This window comes from Callospermophilus lateralis, chromosome 6 (assembly GCF_048772815.1).
Source record: "Callospermophilus lateralis isolate mCalLat2 chromosome 6, mCalLat2.hap1, whole genome shotgun sequence".
NCBI classification, from domain to species: Eukaryota; Metazoa; Chordata; class Mammalia; order Rodentia; family Sciuridae; genus Callospermophilus; species Callospermophilus lateralis.
Genome location: NC_135310.1, coordinates 122,451,555 through 122,476,118, shown reverse-complemented (window position 1 = coordinate 122,476,118; position 24,564 = coordinate 122,451,555). Strand labels below are relative to the sequence as shown.

The 24,564-nt window shown below is 42.9% G+C and overlaps 1 protein-coding gene across 1 annotated transcript; it reads left to right on the top strand.

Moving 5' to 3' along the window:
* The first annotated feature begins 6,334 nt into the window (after positions 1 to 6,334).
* LOC143402015 (butyrophilin-like protein 1) lies at positions 6,335 to 23,552 on the top strand. Its single transcript, XM_076859535.1, has 8 exons — positions 6,335 to 6,698; positions 15,350 to 15,631; positions 15,740 to 15,973; positions 16,215 to 16,235; positions 16,324 to 16,350; positions 17,504 to 17,530; positions 22,533 to 22,559; positions 22,906 to 23,552. Exons 1-8 carry the CDS (start codon positions 6,335 to 6,337, stop codon positions 23,550 to 23,552), a joined length of 1,629 nt encoding a protein of 542 aa, XP_076715650.1.
* The last annotated feature ends 1,012 nt before the right edge of the window (positions 23,553 to 24,564 follow it).

The following is a 24,564-nucleotide window of genomic DNA, read 5'->3' as shown; positions in this document are numbered from 1 at the left end:
GTGGTTATTAGAGAGCAGAGGCCCTGGCTGTGCCTGGGGGGAGGGGTCTGTGTGACAGGAGAGGAACAGGGTGTGCACCATTCTAGGGACTGTTAGAATGTGCCTCTTGGAGCTGGACAGGGCCTCTCCTGCCCTAGGCTTCTCTCTACTTCTCTGAGGGACAGAGGTCAACCTTTGAGACCTCTAGGCCTTTTTCCATGATCCAGTTCTGAAATCCCTTCTACTGGGACTCACTTGTTTCTCCTTTGACCATACATGGGCCTGACCTACCTGGGATTGGGAGGGTCACTAAATTGTTCTCGGGTCACTGATGGGTCACACATATGGCCAGTGCCTGTGCGGGCTCTCTGCAACTGATCTGACATTGCAGCAACTGGGGAACATGTTTCAGATACTCTGGGCCAATGTGTCCATTCTGGTGTCTCATCTCCTCATAGGCAGGACCAAATGCCAGGCCCTTCCAGCCTCTCTTTTTTTAAAAAAAAACATTTTTAGTTGTAGATGGACACAATACCTTTATTTTATCTATTTTTATGTGATGCAGAGGATCGAACCCAGGGCCTCACATGTGCTGGGCAAGAGCTCCACAAGAGCCACACCCCCAGCCCTGCTCCTTCTTTTTTTTATGGCAGCTTTCTCTCAGTCTGCTGTCTTTCCTTTTATATTTTTATTTATTTTTTGTTTTTTATTAGTTTAATAGAATTCACTAAATTTTCTATAGGTATGTACAATTTTTATTTCTCTGGCCTCATTCCCTTACCACCTTTTCTATCTCAGGGCTTGAGTGGGAGGGATACTTTACCTCCCTGGAATCTCAGATGAGGAAGGGGGTGGATTGCACATGCAGAGGGTGGTGGGGCAGGTGCTCAGCCAGGAGGGCTCAGCTGCTGAATTCAGGGTGGGGATGGGCCAGGCCCTGGTTCCACTAGGAGAGTGAGTGGCATAAGGGGGTCTCTCAGCCACTTCTGGTTGGATATTTCAGTTTTGGAGGTGACAGCCTTACCTGGGAGGGGTCTCCCCACCAGAGAGGCAGATGGGCGGACTCAGAAGAAAGGGCTTGCACTGCCAGACCACTGGGACTCTGCTTAGTGGGCTACCAGGCAGCCCATCAGCCAGGTTCATGCTGGATAAAGAGTGGAGGGACACTTTGAAACTGAAACAAAATTCACCAACTTGTGTGTCTTTTTCCTTTTCATTTTTTTTTTCTAGAAATAAATAACAAGAAAACAGTTCTTTAAACTTTTTCCTACAGTAGAAGGTAACCCAGTGTCAAGATAAAGAGATGATTCTGTATTCTAAGAAAAGGGGTTAAAGGGTTAGGGATGTGGTTCAGAGGCAGGGGGCTTCCCTAGCATGAGTTCAATCCTGAGAATGAACAGAACGGGGTGGGAGGTTGGGTGAGTGAAGTACTTTACATCAACTCTCACATTTTTAGAATTCCAATGCATTTCATACATTCTACATTAACTGTTGTTTATGGTTTTAGGCATTTATCTGAAGCTATTTAGAAAGTACTTGAAACAGGTAAGAGATAAGACTACATCTTGGTTATAAAAGACAGTACATATTAACTTCATTAGTATTAGGATAATTTAAGTTTATACAAGAAAAATTATTTGTGGTTCAGTGAATGGTGCTTCTTGTCAAAGCAGCTGAATGGCGATCCTGATGAGCTGGGAGAGGACAGTGCTGAGGTTCAGTGTCCCCTGCCAGTGCTGGTCAAGGATTCTGCCAGTGTTCTTTAAGGAGACCTGACCTGCACTTTGTCACTGCTTCCTCCTCCCCAAATGGAGGGCAAAGGGCAACCTTGGGAGGGAGAATGCTCAGGTCAGGGTGAGATAAGCTTTCTGGCCTGTAATTGAGGCAACTGAGAGTCCAAGGTCCCTTTCAGGATCTTGCTCACTTGAGTTACCTGGGTCAGGGGGCTGGGCTGGGCTGGAGATGTGGTGGTGGGAGGCAGTCTCCTGACATCTAGCCTTTCCCTCCTCTAGGAAGTTACTAGGTTGATGTTACCAGATGGCATGGTTTTATCTCTGCAGTTGTGATAATGAGATGGCATAAGTAAAATTTACGTAGCACAGTTCTTGATAGGGGTTCAGTATAATTTTATTTTCTTCTTTTTGTAACATATCCTTAACATCTCTAGGCTTTAGGGAGTCTACCCTATGGGCAGGGATTGGTGGTGGCATTGTGGGCTTGTTCAGACCACTGGACAAGTGTTTCAGGAAAATTGTGGGCACCTTCTTTTTGCTGCTCTGCTCTGCTGCCTTCTTCCTGGTAAAGGGAGCAATGTCCAGCGGGCAGGGCACACTCTGCCCAGGCTCCTTTTGTAAGCTTTCACTTTAGATGGTGGAAAGGAGTGAGTGAGTGGTTGCTCCTCTGACTGGGAGGGCTTAGTGGGGGCCCCAGTGTCAGAGACTCTGCAGAGGTCACTGCAACTTATGTCCAGCTCTGCTTTGCCCTTGTTTCCCGGGAACCAACTGCCTCTTGGAGATGAGGAATTTGTGGCCCCAGCGTTGGACTCAGAGGCAGAGGACTGGGTTATGTGAGCAGCTTGGGACAGATGCAAATTCTGAGGGCATTATTTGTGGTCTTCTGGGGTCCTTGTGACTCTGAAATTTCTCCAGCCTTTCATAGGTGGGAGAACAGAGAAGCAGGTAAGTTGGCTTTGAAGACACCTGTGACCTAAGAGGAAGAATCTAGGGAGAAGCTAGTGGCAGGAAGGAGCAGAGGATGAGGTGGTGGGAGAGGCAGTGGGGGTGGGTAGGTGGGATAATCTTGTTCTAGGAAGACCCAGGAGAAGCTTAATGAGGGTTGTTCCTTTATTCATTTGTTATAATGTCATTTCTTTAACATTTTCTGGGACCAGGCCCTGTTCTAATTACATGTCGTTACTATAAATCACATCATTTTCACTACAAACTTGGGAGGTAGATGTTGTGACTATGTCCATCAGACAGTCAAGGAAACTGAGGCCAAGAAGGTCACGGCGAGAGTGGCTGAGCCTGGAGGGCAGCCTTGAAGTCGGCTCCCAGAATTTGTTCTTCCCAATACCACAGACTGCCTTCTCCCTGGTCTTTCCAAATTGTAGGTGGCTTGGGGGTCTTTTCTCTGACTCATTATCTCTATGCTCTGTCTCCAGGAAGGGTCCCTAACCTCTCAGGCAGAAATCTTTCTCAAAGAAAAAGAAGGCAAGGACAAACCTGTTGGTGGGGAAGTGCTTGGCACCTGCCAAATGAAGCGTCCTATCTGAGCCCACAGTGGAAAGGACTGAGCTGAGGTTCAGGTTTAGGTGAACTCCACATCTAAGAAAGCAGGACATGGTTCTGGGCTCCTGTGATGGGCACCACAGCCTCCTTGAGGATGCGTCCGTCTCTGACACTGCCCAGGCCAAACCTGGGCATAATTATGGGGCAGGAGAAGAGGGAAGCAGGAGCTTGCATGTTTTTCATAATGGGAACCCTGGGTCTGGGCCCTCCTTTCTGGGGGGTCATGAGTGGTGTGTGAATAACAGAGAGATAGAGGCATGCCTTCCACCACAGAGCTCCAGGTATATATAGAGAAAGAGCCTGGTGTTCTGGGTCAAGTAAGCTGTGGTTGGGGTGGGAAAGGAAGGAATGGTTTCTTTCTTTCTTTCTTTCTTTTTTTTTATATCCTGTTTTTCTTTGAAGTTGTTCCTCTTTTTGCATTTCTTCATTGATCTTGCCTGCAGTGATTTTTTTTTCTGAATATTGAACTGGTGGGTTTTCATTCTCCTTATTAGAAGTCTTGTGTAAAGAAAAAATGCTCCCATTAATTTAATTAGCCATTTATTTATAATAATACAGACTCAGATTTTATTTGAGGAACTATAATCCAAATAAAATATAAAAAGTATTTTCTTAGTAATTTTATTCTTTTTTATTATGACTTTTTAATTTGATGGCTCAAGCCTTGGCTATTAGAAGCTCTTTCTAGTTGGTGAGTCTTTCCTAGTGACTAGGTCCCATTCTCTTTTTCTTCCTTTTCTTTGATTTTCAACACCCCCCGCCCCCACCACTACACACACCTTTGGTGATATATTTGCTTAACTATATGTCTGAGCACTTTCTCCCAATCTGCTACTATGATATGCTCCAAATGTAATTTATGTTTATCTTGCTTCAGTCCTATCATCAGACTATTTTCAGAGATCCTAGTTTTTTTTTTAATTGGAAAAGGATATTTTAAAACAAATACATTAATGCTCCGTATGCTTGTGGCTACTAGAGTGTCATTTTTTTCTGGAACTACTTGTTTTTCCAATCTAGAAACATGTGGTAGGCTGACTCACCTATATGCATCCATACCTGCATTTATTTCAGTTTCTACCCCTTTCTCTCTCTCTCTCTCTCTCTCTCTCTCTCTCTGTATGTGTGTATGTGTGTGTGTGTGTGCGTGTACACATGTGAACACTCATGCTTGTGCTAATAGGAACAGTTTCTTACCAGGTAATTCTATGGTTTCCTGATACCATAGTCTTCCCACAAGAGCTGGAAGGAGCCCAGGCTCAGCTGTTTGTCAGTGTCAGGGTTGTGGGGGGCCCACCACCCTGTTAGTATGATGAACCAAAAGAAATGCTTTGCTCCAGCAGGGGAGTGCTGTCCAGCCCTGAGCCCTGCTCTCTATGCTGAGGTGCTGGAGCTCTGGGCTGGACCTGCCTCCTGCCTGCAGGTCCTGGCCCTCATCCCCCATCTCTCTCCCCAGCTCTAAAGATATGGAAGGGTGCTGCAGAAGCTCCTTGATCTGCTGTCTCACTTCCCTGCTTCTCCTTGTCCAGCTGTCCACAGGTGAGTATCCCCATCTGTTTTCCTTTGTGGTTTTAAAAATCAAGATATAAAAACATTTGAAAATACATCTTCCTCATTTTTTTTTGTTTTCTTGGCTTTTTTTTTTTTTTTTTTTTTTTTGGTGCTGCAAGCATTCATTCATTCATTTTATTCCTGAAATATTAATGAAATGTTGATTGGTAGGTGCTATTCTATGAAAGAATCAGACACAAATTCTGTCATACAGTTTGTCTTCTAGCGGGAGAGAGTGAGTAGTAACTGCAACTAGGCAGAGATGCCTAAGAGTGTTGGAAAACAATGGGAAATGCAGCAGGGCAGGGTGTGGACAGTCTGGGGCATGGGAGGCAGGTGTGGGCAGGCAGCACTGTTCAGTGAGGTGGTGTGTAGATGGGAGCATAACCCTGGAGAAGGAGGAGTGAGCTGTAGGACCATTTGGAAGGAGGGTTCCTGCAGGGGGAGGAGCCTGTGCAGAGCTGGCAGTGTGCTGAGGTGTGAGGAAGCACAGAGGCCAGGGTTGCTGGACTAGAGCCCATGGGGAGAGAAGCAGCAGGTGAGTTCAGAAGGGTCTTGGGAAGCAGGGTCCACCTTGTCAGGCCTGGGGAGAAGTGGGGAGCCACGTGGAGGCTTTGAGCAGAGCAGCAATATGGATTAGCTCATATGTTAAAAGGATCACGGAGGTCAGGAATCCTAGTCATTCTCCAGTTGAGATTTAATGGTGGCTGAGACCAGAGTGGAGAGGTACAGGGTTTAAGGGTAGTTCTTTGGAAGTGCTTTGCAGCGTGTCCTGCAGAGGAGTCATGTGGTAGCCTCAGAAGCCCAAGAGCCCCAAGGGTGGAGAGTGAGGTGAACTGCTTCTTGAACATGCAGTGATGGGGGTTTCCGTGAATTATGAGAGCAGGATTTTCATAGCAGTAAGTAGCATTTGACTCTGTGTTTTAAAGTGCATATGTATTTCTCTCCTCCCTCAGTGGAGGAGAAAAATATAGACTGTAGTAAATAATTTAGAATAGGAAGAGGGGAATTTCCTGGGTGTGACTGAATGACCAAAGAGTGCTGACCCAGGTTGCATGTGTGCTCTTTGTCAGTTTTCATGTTTGTCCTGAGACAGGGGTTTGTTAGACCTGGGGTTCCCAAATCCTAATGTGTGCTCCTCAGACCACCCTTGGAACTCCTTGCAAATGCACACTCATTGCGCCCCCACCCTACCCCAGATCTAGTGACACTCTGGAGTGGAGTCCAGTGATATGTGCTCTATAAGGCAGCCTTGTGGTTCTGGTGCATGAAAGTTTGAGAATCACTGAATTAGAGATTTCTTCATGGGAGGGCCTGGGATCAGGAGCAGAAGACAACGAGGGAGTGTCTTTGGCATCATTCTGGCCACATCATAATGATCAGAAGATCTCTTCCAAATCTATCAGACTTCTAGGGTCATCTCATGTGGCCCCTGCCCCGGCTTTCCTGGCCTTCCCACCTGATGTTGTATGTTATCATTTTTTGGTCTGTGTCTCACCAGCTTTCTCCCCACTATGTCTGTGCCCACAGAGCAATTCCAAGTCGTTGGCCCTCGACACCCCATTGTGGCAGTGCTGGGTGAGGATGTCATACTTCCCTGCACCCTAGTTCCAGCCATGAATGCAGAGAACATGGAACTTGGGTGGTTCCGCACCACATTCTCACAAACAGTGTTCATCTACTGGAACCATTGGGAACAGACTGAGGAGCAGATGGCTGAGTACAGAGGGCGGACTTCATTAGTGAGGGGCTGCCTTACTGAGGGGCATGCTGCCATGTACCTCCGCCAGGTCCGGGTTTCTGACAATGGAATGTACACCTGCTTCTTCAGACATGGAGGCTTCTATGAAGAGGCTGATTTGGAAGTGAAGGTGGCAGGTTAGTTATTTGATGTCTATTCTGGAGACCTTGGGAATGTTGGGTTTGATGGGAATATCAAGGATCATCTAATTTAGCCTCACATTTTATAGGTGAAATGGAGAAAAAAAGTGACTCATCTTTTATTAATTGATTCAATACAAACACTGTATAGGGATCATCTAAAATATTTTGGGACTTGTCCTGTGCACTAGAGATATATCAGTGTAATGGAGATCCCAGCCATGAGGAGTTTACATTCTAGAGACAAAGGAAGAAAAATTATAAGAAATAGTTCAGTACAAGATGGCATAAGATGATAAGTACTTAAGACAAAAGACCAAGTAGATTTAAGAAAGGGGCTCAGGATGTGGGCTGGGAAGTTAGGACAATCCATAGTGTTACATAGGGATTTGGGCAGAGTCTTATTGACAGTCTAAACAAGGCTCAAAGGAAGTAGGTATTTAGCCAGGTGGATATCTGGGGGGCCTGATATCCTATTCATGCAGAGGGAGCACCCTGTATGAAACCTTTGAAGTAGGAATTTGGTTGATTATTCTGGGTATAATGAGGCCATCATGGTTGGTAGGAGGAGTGAGGGGGAGGATGGTAAGAAGTTGTAATACTGGAATAAAGAGATGGTCCTGTATTAACACCACTCACAGGTGTCAGGATGAGGTCATTAGGAGTGGACACCTGGGCTGGCACAAAAGCCCTGGATGTTGATGGGCTGGAAGGTGAAAAGGCAGAGGGCATACAACATGGTGATGGTGGCTACTTGCATTTGACCAAATAGTTCTTGGGGTTGAGTATAAGGGCTCTGAGGATCTCAGATGGTGGAGTTTGGGGACAAGTGTTCAGAGAGGAAGGCTGTTACTGGATCAGTAAAGGCTTTCTGTGCTGTGTTATGGAGTTTGGATGCAGAGTAGGGGGTATCCTAAACAGAGCCATGCTGGGAATGCTCATGTTGGCAGTTTGAATGGATGAATGGGAGGTGAGCAAGAAGGAGGCATGGAGTGCAGTTATGATGTGGAGAGAATGAGTGCCTGACCTGAGGCATGGCAGTGGGGTGGGAGAGGAGGAGTCAGACAGGTTTAGAAACCAGATTCAACTAAACAGATTTGTGGGCACAAAGTTTGGAAGGGGAGGAGAAGTGTTCAGAGACTTCCAGTGTTTTATTTGAACCATTGTTGTTTCATGGCAGGACTATTGATAACTATGTGTCAGTTCTACTGCTGTAATAATGCTGTGTAACAAACAGCCACAATCTCAGGTGCATTTGGCAATAAAAATGTATTTAATTCGGGCACTAAGGGAGTTCAACTAATAGGGGCTGAACTTGGCTAATCTCACCTGGGTTTACTCATACATCTTTGGTCATGTTTCAGAAATATAATTAAAAACAAAATCTCCCATGCTAGGAGAAAACACTTTTATTACTGAATAAGCATCACATCAGAGTGTGAAACATATTATGGTGATCTGTGAACGGATCACACAACTAGAAAGGAATTTCATCTTTGTTTTTAGAGCCAAGCATATATAATCTCCTGTATACTTATTTTGAAAATGAAGAATAACTAATCCTCAATTAAGAGGGCTCAAAGCACTATTGTTTCACATAACTCATCCTAAATTTACCTGGTAGTTTGGGAGATCATCTGTGTCATCTATTAGGCTTTATCTGGAAGCAAAATGAACTCCTCCTGCTTTATGACAGGAAGCAGTTTTACAACTTGGATCAAGATGCCCACATAAGTTAGGCTCCTACCTTTCCACAGAAAAGGGGGCAAAGGGTTGCTATCTTCCCTGATGTTTACATTTCAAAGAAATGGGTCCCAGGTTCTTGAGAAAGTCATTCCTGAGCCACAAAGCTGGCAGAAAACCTAACTAGTTTTCAAAATCATGTATAAAAATTTCAAAAGAGAAGGAAGTATCTATTTGTAATTGCAATTTCCTAAAGCAAATGGTATAAGAAAAAGGAAGAGAATCTTATTTTATTCAACAGAGAGAATTAAGCTTTTTACTTGTAATTTTTATTTGTTCTCAAGTTAGCAGAAAAGTTCACCAGGTGCACCTTGGTTGGGTATGCTGATGTTTCAGGTGGTCATGTGGCTGACCTAGGGCAGCAGAGGCAGGTTGACCAGGCAATGTTACATGAGTCCATCCTCCACTGGGTAGCCCAGGATTGTCCTTCTGTGGAAATGGCAGAGGGAATAAACCAAGGTTCATTAGTCATTTTTGCTAATTTTTCATTGCCAAATTGAATCCATTACTGGGCCCAGGGGCAGAAGGTAAAGGCAGTAAAAAATTAAGTGGAAGTTCTAGAACTGACTATAAAGAAGGGTGAAGTATTGGATTATTTTAATAATCATTTTATCACAAGTGGTGCAAATTAATAAATTCAGTTCCGAATTTGAGTTTGAAGTGTATGTGACGAGACCTGGTAAAGATAACTCATAGGGACATGGGTGGAGGGTAAGATAATTCAGGAGTCAAGGTGGTCACTGAATACAATTTTGGATCTGATATACACAGAGAGACTGATGTCCCAGGAGAGTGTGTGAGGTGAGAAGACTGAGATTCAAGGAGGGAGCCCTGGCACCGAATTCTTCCTGTTTTTTTCTTTGAGTATCACAGCTGGGGACAAGAGCCTACTGCCCTGTGTGGGTCCCTGTGCTCCTTCCATTTATTCCATCTTTTCGTAGAATTCCCAGAACTGAACATGAAAACTCTACCATGCAGCCAGCGCAATGGTTTCATTAATGAGGTTCTTGGCATAAAAGTTAGCTAGCGAGATCGAAATAAACACACAGACTCAGTTACCTTTTTCTATGACCAGGTCTGAGATGGCTCCCCTCTCTGGTTCCCTCCTCTAACTGCCCGGCAGGGCAGCAAGGATTACTCTGGGCTAGCAGGAGAGAGAGAGAGCGAGCACGCCAGGGAGTAGCCTTTTATTGGGGAACAAGACATTCAGGGGAGAATTCCATCCAATGAAGGTTGAAGGGGGGCCGCACTCCAAGGTCAGGGTCAGTGATTGGGCCTCCGGGGTCAGTGGTCAGTTACACCCCCACACGGACAGGTTCTCTCATCAGGAGAGGGCCGGGAAAGCTCCGACACAGCCAGAGCGCCTCAGACCCTAACTGGGAGTCACCCAGTCACGTGTGAGAATGGCTTCCGACATATTCCCCCTTTCTTTTCGCAAAAATGAGGCGGCGGTTCACTCTCTGGAGTTTTTGCATTCTTGTTCTGAAGACTCGCCATCCTACAATTATAATGCAATAGAGAATTAGCAGCAAAGAGAATAATCCAATAATGTACCAGGCCGAGTGTTTAAGAATATTTCCAGGGTTGAATCCATTTAACTCCTTCAATATTTGGTTAGCCAAAGAAGAAGGATCTGAAAAATCATCTCTATTATTTTGAATGTCTTGGATATGGTGATGAAGTTCCAGAATATCCAAGCTATTATTACTATTTTGCCAAATACCTAACAAATGGTTTTTAACCTTCTCCCAATCCCAGAGAGAAGCATTGTACTTGGCAGTTGTAACACACACATACTTATAATTAGCATGGCATTTAAGCCTTTCTTTAAATTTTAAGGCTGAAAGTTTATTACCTATGTCAATAACAGTGGCCTCTAAGGCATTTAATTTAGTTTCAATCTTTTTATCAATATTTACTTGATTACGCAGAGCCTTGGAAGTATTTTGAGCTAAATTATTAAGAAATTTTGCATGCTGAATATTTTGAGACAATGTCAGAGACGCAGAGACAGTTGATGCAATAACAGAGACTAGCACCAAAACACCAACAATTATAACTCCAATAGTACGTTTAGGTCTTGCCAGCTGGGCATGAATTTGCTGTAAGACTTGTAAACCAGCATCAGCATACCATGGCTCTGAAATATTAGCAGGTAATAAAACGAAAGAGGGCTGATGAAGTATTAGCACTCCTTTTCCTCCATTATACCTAGTAATGCAATTGGTTAGGTTACATTTTTTACAAGTAACAATATATCTGTCATCTATCCATTTAACTTTTACATTTCCAATAATTAAAACATAAGGAGATTGGACACAAGCTCGTAAGCCATAGCAAGATCCCTCTTTACAGTTCTTGCCAATAAATCTTGGTAAGGGTTTGTCTGTAAAATGTAAGAATTCTGAGGCAGCAATTAAACGCCAAATATCTTTTTGAACACCACCTTCACTGTAAGTCAAAATATTACTAACAAATCCTGCAGGTGTCATAGCAGAATTTCTTCGTAATTGTCTCTTATCAATTTTTGGAGACCAGTCTAAAATATACCCACTATCTTTAGACACCTTATGTTGTACAGGAAAGGGATTTATACAATCCATCCATTTAGGAAAGGTGCCAATCTCAATTGTAGAACTATTTGGACAGTGGTGTATCTGTGGAGGTTTTGCAGAAATGACTGGCTTATTATGGGAAAGTCCCATCTTAATTACTGATCTAGTATTAGGTTTTAAATCTCCATAAATAGAATTATTTGTCAGTCTAGGTCTACCAATCGCTGTCTTTTCTTCGAATGATACTTTCAGACAGCCAGCATGTTTATCGTGGGACCAACACAAGGGTAATTGGGCAATATAGCCAGAATAATTAAATCTAGTCACATGATTGGGAGTAATATGAGTATCTGTAAATCCTCCCATCATGAATGAGTCATTAGTAAATACTGGAATAGATTTTCCAGTCCACACAGCTGGGTGTACCAGGGGTGGATCTGGGAAATACGTCCAGTAAGTGTCTACTTGATCCCCCTTTACCTGACAGCCCAGTAGGGCAATTATTGTTGCTACCATCATCATTGGGGTCCTCTTTTCTCCTAGGTCTTGAAGTATTCGGGAAGCCTGAGTTGTTAGCTTCTTCACGTCTTCCCATGAAATCAGCTTTTTGGCTGGGTCAATCTGGTCTTTCTTCATCCTTTTCCGATATCTCCTCCTTCTGGATGGGGGCTCCTCTGGGTCGATCCTCAGTCGCTTGAATCTGGGTTCTATCTCTTCCATGTCTGATAGCACGTTCAGGCACCCAAATAGGATGAGAAGAATTTTCTGGGAAAATACAAGCATGCCCTCTGCCCCATATAAGCACCGGGTCTGGGCCCTTCCACTGACCGGTCTGTAAATCTTTCCACAAAACTCTGCCTAAAGGGCCTGTTACTGAGGGAGACATTTGTCTCTCAGCAGCAGTGTGACCTTCTGCATCACAGTTTAAAAAATTTAAAACAAACAAGGCATGATTAAGGCTATTTTGGGGAGTCATAAGCCTATCCCCCCTTTTTAATTTTTGTAATTGAAGTTTAATAGATAAATGAGCTCGTTCTACAATGGCTTGACCTTGGGGGTTATAAGGAATTCCTGTTTTATGATTAATTTTAAATTCTTGACAAAATTGTTGAAAAGAAGAGCTCACATAAGCTGGAGCATTATCTGTTTTAATCTGTATAGGGCATCCTAAAACAGAAAAGGCTGCTAGGCAATGAGAAATTACATTTTGAGAATTTTCCTTAGTACGTGCTGTGGCAAAAATAAATCTAGAATAAGTGTCCACTATGACATGCACATAACACTGTTTACCAAATTGAGGAATATGAGTTACGTCCATTTGCCAGATTTGATTTGGTTTTAATCCACGGGGATTTACCCCTGATAGCAGAGATGGAGTGTGAATAACACACTTAGGGCATTGGCTTACAATCTGACGAGCTTGTTCTCTAGTAATATTAAATTTTTTACGTAAGCTAGAAGCATTTTGATGATGCAAGGAATGGGAAGCTAGTGCACAGTCATATGAAGACATCTGTTCACAAAAAGCTACGAGTCTGTCAATTTTGTTATTACCTGAAGCTAAAGGTCCTGGAAGATTAGTATGAGCTCGTATATGTCCTATGAAACATGGATATTTCCGCATTAGCACTGCCTTTTGTAAATTATGAAATAATTCAAATAACTCTTGTGATGAAGTATACCCAATAACTGAAGTTTCGATATTTTTAGTAACTCCGACTGCATATAAGCTGTCAGAATAAATATTAATAGGCTCATTTGTAAAGTAATTTAAGGCACAAATCAGAGCTTGAAGCTCTGCTCTTTGGGCAGAAGTATAAGAAGTTTGTATTACCTCTGTGTGAACACGACTATAAAATCCTGCTTTACCTGAATTAGATCCATCAGTGAACACTGATAAGGCTTCATCTATAGGATGGGCACGTACAATCTTTGGAAAAATAAATGACGTTAATGATGTAAATTGTATAATTTTATCACGAGGATAGTGACTATCTATCTGGCCAGGAAAATCAGCAAAAGCTATTTGCCATGGGCTAGAAGTTTGAAAAAGCCAATTAATCTGTTGAACAGAAAATGGAATAATTATGATATCAGGTTCAGATCCAATTAATTGTAAAATCTTAGTTCTACCCTTAATTACTAATTGAGCTATAGAATCATGAAAAGGAATTAATGTTTTTTGAGGGGAGTGGGATAAATAAATCCACTCAATAACTCCTAATTTTTGTCATATGGCTCCTGTTGGTGTATGTTCAGTTGGAAATATTAATAAATACACCATTTCCTTAGGATCAACTCTAGTAAGCTGTGCATTTTTAATTGCATTTTCAACTTTCCTTAAAGCTGTTTTAGCCTCTAAAGTTAGCTGACGTGGAGAGGTTGGAGAAGGATTTCCTTGTAATATCTGAAATAAAGGACTTAACTCAGAAGTAGTTAGTTTTAAGGATGGCCTCAGCCAATTAATATCTCCTAATAGCTTTTGAAAATCATTAAGGGTATGTAACTCCTTAATTTTTATCTGAAGATTTTGAGGACGGATTGTACGTCCTTGAATTATCTGACCTAGATATTGAAAAGGAGACACTTTTTGAATTTTTTGAGGAGCTATGCGTAAACCCATTGCTGTAAGCGAAGAAGTCTCTGAGTAAAGATTTCTGAAAGTACCTCTGGATTAGCATGAGCCAATAATATATCATCCATAAAATGAATAATATATGTATCAGGAAAGCTACTTCTTATGGGATCTATCGCCTGGTCTACGTATTTTTGGCACAGAGTAGGACTATTACGCATTCCCTGTGGGAGTACTTTCCAGCAATATCTTTTAACAGGTTCCTTAAAATTAATTGTTGGGACAGTGAAAGCAAATCTCTCACAATCTCCAGGATGTAACCTTATAGAGAAAAAACAGTCTTTTAAATCTATTACCATCAAGCTATAATCTAAAGGAATGGCTGTGGGAGAGGGAAGTCCTGGCTGTAAGGATCCCATAGGCTGAATTGCATGATTTATTGCCCTTAAATCCTGTAGCAATCTCCAATTTCCTGACTTTTTCTTAATAACAAAAATAGGTGTGTTCCAAGGACTAAGCGTTGGTTCTATATGACCAGCCTGAAGTTGTTCCTCAACTAGCCTGTGAATTATTTTAAGCTTTTCCCCTGAGATGGGCCACTGAGAAATCCATATAGGCTCCTCTGTGAGCCAGGTGATTTTTTCAGCTGTCTTAGGGATCGGGGAAGTACTCAGGGCCCCTAATAAAAATTTTGGCTTGGAGCATTTACTAAACTTTGTCGTGGAGACTGGTTTGTAAACAGATACTCTTCCTGAAGGGTCTCCCTATCATCTCCAGGAAAATACCTCTGACTAACTTCCTCAACTGACCTTATAGAGTTAGGAGTAACTAATAATAATCCCATTTTGGTTAAAATATCTCTCCCCCATAGATTAGCTGGTAAAGGTTCTGTGCTGTCGCCATTTTGAAATTGGGCTTTTAAGTCACGTGGCTGAGAAGAACTTTGAGCCCCTCTAGGAACCTCTTCCAGATTTTCCTCTCCAGGAAGATTGTCTACCTCCCTTGGAGGGCTCTCTAGGACCTCGGCGGTATCTCCTCTCTGATATTGCTCTCCATAATCTCCCTGCGGAGTAGCCTGATTTTGTAAGTTTAAATTTACATTTTTAACTTTGGGCCTAGCCCTTAGCACCTTCGTTTTTAAGCGGCTTAAAGGAAAAGGAATTAACGTAGCCTCAGGCGGATTTTCCATTTGAATAGACTTGATAGCCTGTTGAATGCCTTTTAGCAGGTCCTCAGGGGGCCACGAATTCTGGCCCATATATTCAAAAAGACAAACTTCCAAAGCCGTCCAGGTTCTCTGAATATTATCTATGCCTCCCGGTAATTCATTTGAAAGACAGACCTTTTGTAACTTTCTTCCTAATTTCTCCCAAGTAAGTAAATTTGGAGATTCTTGTTCACAAAACCAAGGACAATATTTACCTACAATCTCTAAGAATTGTAATAACTGAGCTTTCTTTATCTGTTTCCCTTTCTGATTAATTATACTGTCTAAAATAGTTACATTTCCTATAGGTAGAAGTTGAATTTTTTATTTTAATTAATTTAACGTCTCTTTCCTTCAATATCTTAAGGTACTTTTGTGACCCAAATTGTCACCACTTCCTTTTGTGACCCAAATTGTCACCACTTCCTTTATCTTTTACTTTTTTCTTTATCTTTATCCCAAAATTGAACATGAAAACCTTCCCCCCTGAAGTTGTGTAATGTCTTGTCAACTCTGGGGTCTCAAGCCCAAGGTGGCCTCCTGGGGCTCCACAGCTTCCTTCCCACAGGGATGGGCTCTGACCCACAAGTGCACATAGAAGGGCCAGAAGAGGATGGAGTCCGGGTGGTGTGCAAAGCTTCAGGATGGTTCCCAAAGCCCCAGGTGCAGTGGAGAGACCTCAGTGGAAAGAAGTTCCCAGCACTTTCTGAGGCCCACACCCAAGACACTGAGGAGCTGTTCAGTGTGGAGGCCACTCTGGTGGTGAGAAACAGTACTGTGGGGAATGTGACCTGCTCTGTCCTCAACCCTGTCCTGGACCAGGAGAAGGCCATGGCTATTTACATCCCAGGTCAGTGCTGCTTCCCACTCCCAGCAGAGCTGTGGGGAGGGGCTGGCCTCTCTGAGTGTGCTGGCTCTCCTGGGTGTGCCCCTGACCTGCTGTCTGCCTGGGCCACAGAGCCCTTCTTCCCTCAGGCTTCTCCCTGGAAGCCAGCATTTGCTGTGATCCTGACCATGCTGGGGCTCCTACTCTTGGGGGCTAGCTATTTAAGCACCAAAGAACATTCCAGAAGGATGCAGGTGAGGCGGGAAAAGCAGAATCTGCAGTGGCGTAAGGAGGAGGAACAGCAGGCAAAGGAAGAGGTGCTGAAGGCCATTGGTAAGACCCCACAGGGCAAGTGCAGACCTGGTGGTGAGTGGGACAGCTGACAGGGGCCAGAGTCTGGGGTCCAGCTCTCTAGGGAGACCCAGGGTCCTGGGCCCAGAGGAGGTGACTGAGGAGATCAGAGAGGACAGCTAGAGACTGGTGGGGTTGGATGGGCTTGTAGTTAGAAATTCTAGTGAACAGAAATGTTTTCCTTAGGATTTTTCAGGCACACAGTCTTTCCTTTTCTTGGGGATGGGCGTTCACACTGTTTTTCATTTTCTTTCAGATGAACTCAAGGCAGATCTCAGTAAGTTCTGCTTTCCCTTTTGAATTTTCTGTTTCCTTGGTAGCAGATGTTCTAGTTCCTAGCTCCTCTATTTCTTGTTGTTTTTCAGATCAGAGGAAAGCTGCTTATCTTTCTGGTAAGTGACTCTCCAGGTATCCCTTGTTTCCTTATCCAACCTGTGTTCTGGTGTCCCTTTTCCTTTTCTGTGTAGGCACAGACATGTGGGGCCTTATCCCTGGGAAGCTAGTGGAAGCCAGTACACTGGTCCCTAGCCTTTCCTTGATCTGGTCTACTATTTTCTATCTAGCATGTGGAAACCTGGATGTGATGGTGACCTGTGGTCTGTCATGTATTCTGCATCTTATATCAACCCTGGATTGCCCATTATATATATATATATATATACATTTTAGTCTTCAATGCATCTAGCAGTCAGACTGCACCTAGAAGATTAAAGGCAGATATTAAGATCATTAAATGATATATATAAGTAAATGGAGTCATTAAGTTTAGGAGTATGGCTTTCTGTTCATCTCCCAACAAATCATCAGTGAGGGATTATGTTTTCTCCAGCTCCTGAAGGTGCTAATCCAAGTGGGTTGCTCACCACAGGTGGGAAAGTGATGGAGTGAACCAAGTACTTCCTAAAAAGTGTTTCTTATTCTCTGGAAATATTTCACATGTGAAAAGTTGGGCAGTTTTATTGAAGAACTCATTCCTGTCTTTAAATCATTCTTCATTTTTGGCAATTTCCCAAGTGTCTTTTTAATTTTATTTTTTCATTTTGTGGTGCTGAGGCATGAACCTGGAACCTCATGCATGCTAGGCAAGCCCTCTACCATGATGTACATCCCCACCCCTTCCTCAAATGTATTTTCTTGAGAAAGCCTGGATATAATAATACCCCTCACAATTGTGGAATGAATTATATTTATTCTCTCAAATATTTTCACACATAGTATAACTTTTATCCTTAGCAGCAAAACTGAATAAAGACAGATAGAATATGCATTTTTATGAATTTTGAGGCAGACAGTTTTCTGACAGAGAGAAAGCAGTGGGACAGTGGTAGTAGTTGGCCTGTAAAGCAGCCGTATTGATCTGTGGTCCAGGGGATTTCCCACAACACCCTGCGGACCCTGCATACTGTAAGAGGCCATCTCCTTTCTGGGCTCTGTCCTCCTGTGGGTAGTCTCATCTTTAGAATGGAGGGGAGGGCCAGGGCAGGTACATTCATGCTGAGCAGGCTTGTTTTAGCTGTGGTCTCACCACCGTGTGTTCCCTTTTAGCCTGGAGGAAGGCCCCCCTGTATGCAGGTAAGTGACTCTGATGTTTCCTTGGCCTTCCCTCCTCCAGACTCCTCCTCTGCCCTTCTGTATCAGTGGCCTCCACCTCAGGATGGGATGAGTTTCCTGCTCTCTCTTCTCTAATTTGTTTCCCACCCCTCCCAGTAAACACTTTTAACTTCTCTTTTTTTTTCCCCCCATAATCCTTACACATTAATTGCCGCAGTCTCTGGCTGGGCACAAATCACGAGTCTCCACACAGCTTGTAGATTCAAACAGCAATTCTTTATTCCTGAACTCACAACGGCCGTCTACAAACACGTTCTGGGGGAATCCACGTTCTCTGCCCAAATCCACTCCGCATGGGCTTCTGTCTCCCAAAATATACTGTCTGACCCTAAGAACTCAAGAGGAACTCAGCAGCAGGATACACCCTATTCTAAAGGGGGAACACCCTAATCTCCTATTATGCTAAACCGCCCTGGTCCTTGAGCAAGGTCACCTTTCAGAAGTCCTTCCACTAGACAGCATGGGAGTAAGCTGGCAAGGAAATTGTCATACCTACTTGGCTGATGGCTCCCAGCAATTAATCTGCCCCATGTTCAATCTAACCAAAGCCAAGTACAATAGGAAAGCAAAATTCTCTTAAAAGGAGAAAAGATAATTGTAACTTGCATTGGAAGACCACAGGGACTTCTCCCTGGGATTGGATCACAGAACTCATATCACATTCCTGTCTTTTAATCATTCTTCATTAAAAAAATCTTTTTTAGTTGTAGGTGGACTCAATACCTTTATTTTATTTTTATGTGGTGCTGGGAATTGAACCTAGTGCCTCATGCAGGTAGGGGAGCACTCCACTTCTGAGCCACAACTTCAGCCCTAAATTATTCTTCATTTTTGGTAATTTCCCTAATGTCTTATTTAATTTTAATTTTGTTTTTTCATGTTGTGGTGTGAGGAGTGAACCTGTTCTAGGCCCATCCTCCCCTGCAGATTAGGGTTAAATGTACCCTCTGAAAACATTGTATTTGACTGGTATTTGTTGTTGGTGCAGTGACCCTGGAGAGTTCAGTTTTGGGCAGAGCCTGGATGGAGTAGGGTTGGAACTGGGGATAGGAATTGCTGGTCTCCATGAAATTTCAGAAATCATATTTGACAGCTTAGGACTTACAGCTTCCTAATGTGGGGCCTTGGTTCTCTATTCCCTTTACCCTGGATTTTTATTGTTTGGGTCCAGGTTTGGTTTTCTTGTTTCTTCATGGTCCTCTGGATTTTGGTCTTCTCTCAGCCACCTCTTACTCTGACTCACTGTCTTAGTTTTGTTTCTTCTAAGCATCTAGGTTGCTGAGAAATGAGTTTCTGGTGTTCAGAATTTGGGGTCCAGGATGCTTAGGGGATCTGAGAACCTTTTGAAATTATAAGCAAAGTCTGTGTTTGTGTTACAGGAACACAGTGCAATTTATATTGATCACAACAATTTTCTCTGATTTTAAGATAATTTTGCTTTGTGTGTTGGGCTTGGTCTTTGTTGTTGTTGTTTTTAAAATGTGTGAAGATCATAAAAGGAGAAACCTGGAGAGTTTAATATTATTTACCCAAGAAAGGGTAGAGAACAAATCAGAGAAGAAAGGATGAGGTAGGAAGAGAGAGGCAGTCAGAAGGAAAGTAGAGTGCCCAAGATTCACATAGACATTTTGCTGAGGCAGTGAGAGCTGGAAAATCACATCCAAAGTGGTTTGAGTTGAGTGTGAAGAGGATTTGCAGGTTCTTTGTGTGCCTGAAATGTAATCAATTCCTTGATACATCTTTGAGAGTGTTCAGTGAATAAATTGTGTGTGTGTGTGTGTGTGTGTGTGAATTCCATTAAGCTATTTCTAAGTAATCATCTCATTGAGTTTGCTTGTGATAATGAGACCACTTGAACATTCCAGTAGTAGTTAGGAAAGGCATATGCTAAGGGAGTTTCCAATTCAATGAAAAGTTATCCAGAGAACTCTTTAACTCTGAGGGTGAGTTTAGGACCTGTGTCATCTGAATTTGTACAATATGCCCTTTTCCTACTCTGGATGTTTCTTTTTCACATCAGGTATATAGACTGTGAGTGACAGAGGAAGGTGAGCCATGGCATCAAGAGGCTTTGGATTCAGATGTTTGAGGAACACTCTTTGAGAATCTTAATGATTTTCCTGGGGACATTTTTATTAAAAAAGAAGTATCAAATTGTCTTTATTTTTACCATCTCCCCATTCTCTACTGAATTAATATCTATATGTTTTCATGTATAAATTGCATACTCTTTTATTTTGTAAGAATAAACACCATAACTCTACTAGAATCAACACTGTCATATTGAGAGGTCCATAGTGTCAGGTGGACAAATGTCTATCTCATCTTGTTCATGAAATTGTAACAATGAGCTATATATTCAAATTTTCAGTGGGAATTATATGAAGGCTGCATTAAAGTGCATAGCATGGCACTTGACATACTGGAAAGTCTCAAAAGGTTTTTCTCTTTCATTCCTTCTTTTTTCCCCCATCTGCTTCCTTCTCCTCCATTTTCTTCTTCTTTTTTTGATATTCTCAGTCAGGTATTATATAGAAAATTATAATTGGATTTTATCTAATGTCTTGGTGAAAAATGAGCAAAACTTACTTTTCTCCAAGGATCATCTGGGTCTGCTCAGACATTTTATATGATCTAGTTTCTATTAAGCAACTCCATAAAGATGGAAATACCAATGTATATGATTGAACCTGTATTAGTGGAAATATGGGGCACAAATTTAAACACAAATCTTTAAGAAAGAAAAAATTTTGTTTAGTTATTATTTTAATTATTCTAATCTTGTTCCTGAGGCTCTGCTCTGTTGGAGGCAAAAGCTTTCTAGTTGTACATATTTTGGAGTGTATGACATATGTAGACTTTGCTTTGGTTAATGACCTTCCTATCCTGTTCCGAAAATGGAGTATGGAGGTTGGAGGAGACTTATGTGGCTTTGGAGCAATGGGGGAAGAGGGACCATGGGTTTTCTCTTAGTTATTTCAGGTCTTCACCATCAGGAGGCTAGTCTGAACTGGTTCATAAGATCCTTGGTTTGGTGTCTCCTGAGTAAAGGCAGGTCTCATCTCATTGCTTGGTCACCCTTCCCGGACCCTGAGGTAAAGTCCAAAGTCTGTGTCCCTTATTCCTAGTAGCCATTGGGTTTTTTCCTTTAACCTTCAGACTTTCTCTGGTTCACTGACTCACTGGGAACCTGCCTTTTCACCACCCAGCAGAGCATGTGAGACTTTCTGGGTCCTCAGCTTCCTGAGTGCAGGAGACATGGAGATTTATGTTTTCTGCCAGCACATTTCTCTGCCAGTGCTTTTTTCCACATGGGGTGTGTTACTGATACCGCTGTTGACCGGTGATGAGTTCTTGCTTCCCCAATGTTGAAGAATAACACCAGAAAGCACACGCCGAGGCAAGGTCAGAGTAGAAATTAGAAGTTTATTAAAGGACAGCAGAAAAGACTTCTCCCGGAGGAAGAAGGGGACCCAAGAGGTGGAATCCGTGGAAGGGCTGTTCTTTCCCCTTTTTATAGTTCTTTCAGTGATGGAATGTAGGTTGGAGGCCTACAGGTGGGCTTAATTATCACCTTTTGGGATGGGCTATCTCCAAGTCTGTTGGGGCTGTTTTCCTGGGCTCCATTAACATTTCTTTGAGGTGGACTTTGGCCTAGGGCCTTTTCAGGACTTCATTAACATTCCATGAGTTGTCCTGCGTTTTCCCTGAGTCATTCCCAGCATGGCCTCCATTTTAGATTTCACTGGATATTAGACCCAATTTACCTCAATACACTGACTACCTAATTAGCTTTCTATTTGCTGCCATGTTAGTACAAAATTAGTAGCTTCAGCCAACACAAATATGTTATTTTAAGTATTTGTAGGTCAGAAGTCCAAGAAGGTATGAACAAGGCTGTGTTCCTTTCTGGAGGCTGTTGTCTTGTGCAGTTTCTAGAGGCCATCTGTATTCCCTCATTTGGGGGCCTGTTCTTCCATCTTCAAAGCGAGCATCACAGCATAGTTTTGACCTTGTTTCTGTGATTCTATCTGCTTCTCTGACCACACCCAAGAAAGGTCTGTGTTTATAAGGGTTCATGTGATGGTTTGGACTCATCCAGACAATCCAGAATAACCTCCTCTGCTCAAGAACCTGAGTCTTAATCACCTTTGTAAAGTTGCCTATGTATTTAACCTATTCACACACTCTGGAGTTTAGGACTATGGGTTCTATCATAGCTGGAAGTTTTAAAACTCTTTAGGCAATTCTTGTGGGAGACAAATGACTAGATCCGATATTTTTTGGGTTCTCCCATATGTGTAAGGATGTTTTTCTCCTATTGTTCTGTGAAAAGTTGAAGAAAAGTTACTAGTGTTGATCTCTCACTGGATATATTTGTTTCCTGCTTTGAACTTCTTTCTCTCCCATCCTAAAACCCTCTCCATTGCCTCCTAACTGGGCAAAATTTCTCTGAGTTCCCTGCACTCATGATTTATAGTCATCCTCCAAGTTTAGCTAAGTTAGATGTAATTCTCGACTCATGGCTTAGAGGTACCTTAGAAGTCCAGCACAGTCAGTTCTTTATAAGTAAATGGAGGTCTTGGAAATTTTGATAACCTCAATTCTATATCAAGATAACCCAGTTGTCAGGATGGTTATGTGTCTGTGTCTTGAGAAAGTATTATTTGGTAGCTAAATCTGAACAGTGACCTTTCAGATTGATATCCAGCATTTTGATCCTGGGGTGTTAAGCTTTTTGTCTTAGTCTTCATGGGAATGCTGCAGCAGGATGTGTGAGTGGTGTGTGTGTGTGTGTGTGTGTGTGTGTGTGTGTGTGTGTAAGAAATAAATACAGCACGTGAATGTTTTCACACAGCTTTTCCCTTCTTCCTCCCACATTGCTGTTTCATAAAACTGGGTGCTGACCCTGATGTGTAGAGACTCTGCAAATCCCTGACATGAGATGTGTGTTCTCTTGTAGATTGGCGGAAGGAACAGTTCCAAGCCTGTGAGTGACTGTGAGCTTCTAGATGTTCCTCCTGTTGCCCTCATGGCTTCTGGCTTCTCCTTAAGCTCTCTGTGGTGATTCAGATGCTGGCATCACCAATGGTATTTCTGGATCAGAAGTGATGATTACAAAACTGGTACTGGTACTGTGTCACAAGTCTATCCCTCAAATCAATCTCTGGCTCCTTCTCCTTGTTGAGGACGTGGGCTTGAGTTATAAGACTCATATATCAGGAGTCTTATCCCCTCCTCAGCTCAGGCAGCTCTGTGGCTGTGAGGTGGTGGGTGGCTGTGTGCTTTGTCTTGGGGCAGGGAGGACCTTGCATGATTGATAACTCTCTCAACAGGTTCTGTCACACTGGATCCAGACTCTGCTCACCACAGGCTTTCTGTCTCTCATGAAAAGATGCATCTGTCCTGGAAGGACCCCAGCCTGTTGTACTGTGATGAGAAATGCAGTGTGTTGGGTCTTGAGGGCATCACATCAGGAAGACGGTACTGGGAAGTGGAGATAGAGAATGAACTCTTCAGCAAGTGGACTCTGGGAGTCTGCAGGAAAGATTTGAGGAGAACAGGCAACTACCTGGAATCAGCACAAAGGGGGTTTTGGGTCATGGGGAAAGGTAACAATAAGTATTTTGCCCAAACTGATCCTGAGACTTGTTTATCTCCTAGGCAGGATCCCTGCAGGGTGGGGGTCTTCCTGGACTACAGTGAAGGGGAGGTCTCCTTCTATAACATGATTGATGGGTCCCACATTTTTTCTTTCCCTCCCGTCTCCTTCTCTGGAGCTCTCTTTCCATACTTCATGCTTAGGTATGGAGGTGTGTCCATGACCATCTGCTCCATGGCAAGTGGGTCTGAGGGGCTCCCTGTACCCCTTAACAATTTTTCCCCTTTGGAGGAAATCCTGAGTACCTCAATGGAGGGGTTCAGCTCAGGTTGTGGTGTTAATTGTGCTCCCCCAGAGGCTGAATCTCTGTTACTTCCCTAACACTTCCAGGTTTTGTCCACATAGAGTGCCTTGCTCTCTGTGATCCCTCACTGTGGCTCTTCCTGGGGCGACAGGCTCCTGGTTGCAAAAGCTCATGAGATGAGACTTGGACTGTTCAGTGGGCTTGTCCTTCTGCTCTGTGTTAAGACTTCTGATGTGTGGTTATGAGAGTTCAGTTCATATCTTATATTCAGATAGCAGAAGATAAAATTTGGCTGTTTTGTAACTGGTTTAGAGAATGTGCAATTTAACTGAGGAGCCCTATTTTTTGCTATTAAAAAAATTATTTCAAGCAGCTGTGGCTGTACATACCTGTAATCCCATCTACTGGGGAGGTTAAGGCAAGAGGATCAATTTATCCCAAAAGTTTGAGACCAGCTGGGGAACATAGTGGTACCCTGTTTCCAAAAACAAAACAAAACAAAACAAATTCAAACAGAGGGGAGATCATGTTACTGTACTTGCAAGTGTGTAGAGGAACTTTGAGGTTGAGAATGATCCCCAGTTCTATTTTTGCAGATTTAGACTATCAGATGACAGTCATTATCTAAAAATTTCCAGGGAAATTGATAGGTATGTTAGTCACCTTTTTGTCTCTGTGACAAAATACTGAGAAAATCAACCTAAAGGAGGACAGATTTATTTTCCTCACAGTTTTAGAGGTTTCAGTCCATAGTCACCTGGCTCCATTGTTTTTGAGGGAGAATGTCATGTCATGACAGGGAGCAGGTGGTGGAGCAAGTGGCTCACCTCACAGCAGGCAGAAAGCAAGAAAGGAAGACAGAGGGAAAGGGGGGTGGAGGGAGGCAGGAAGGGAGGCAGGGAGAGATAAATAGATAGATAGATAGATAGATAAATAGATAGATAGATAAGGGGCCAAGACATAGTCTTCAAGGACACATCCAAGTTATCTACTTCCTTCCTGTTTCCTAGTCCCCACCTACTGAGGTTCCTACCACTTCCCAAAAAGGCCACCAGCTGGGGACTAAGCTTTTAACATGTGAGCCTTTGG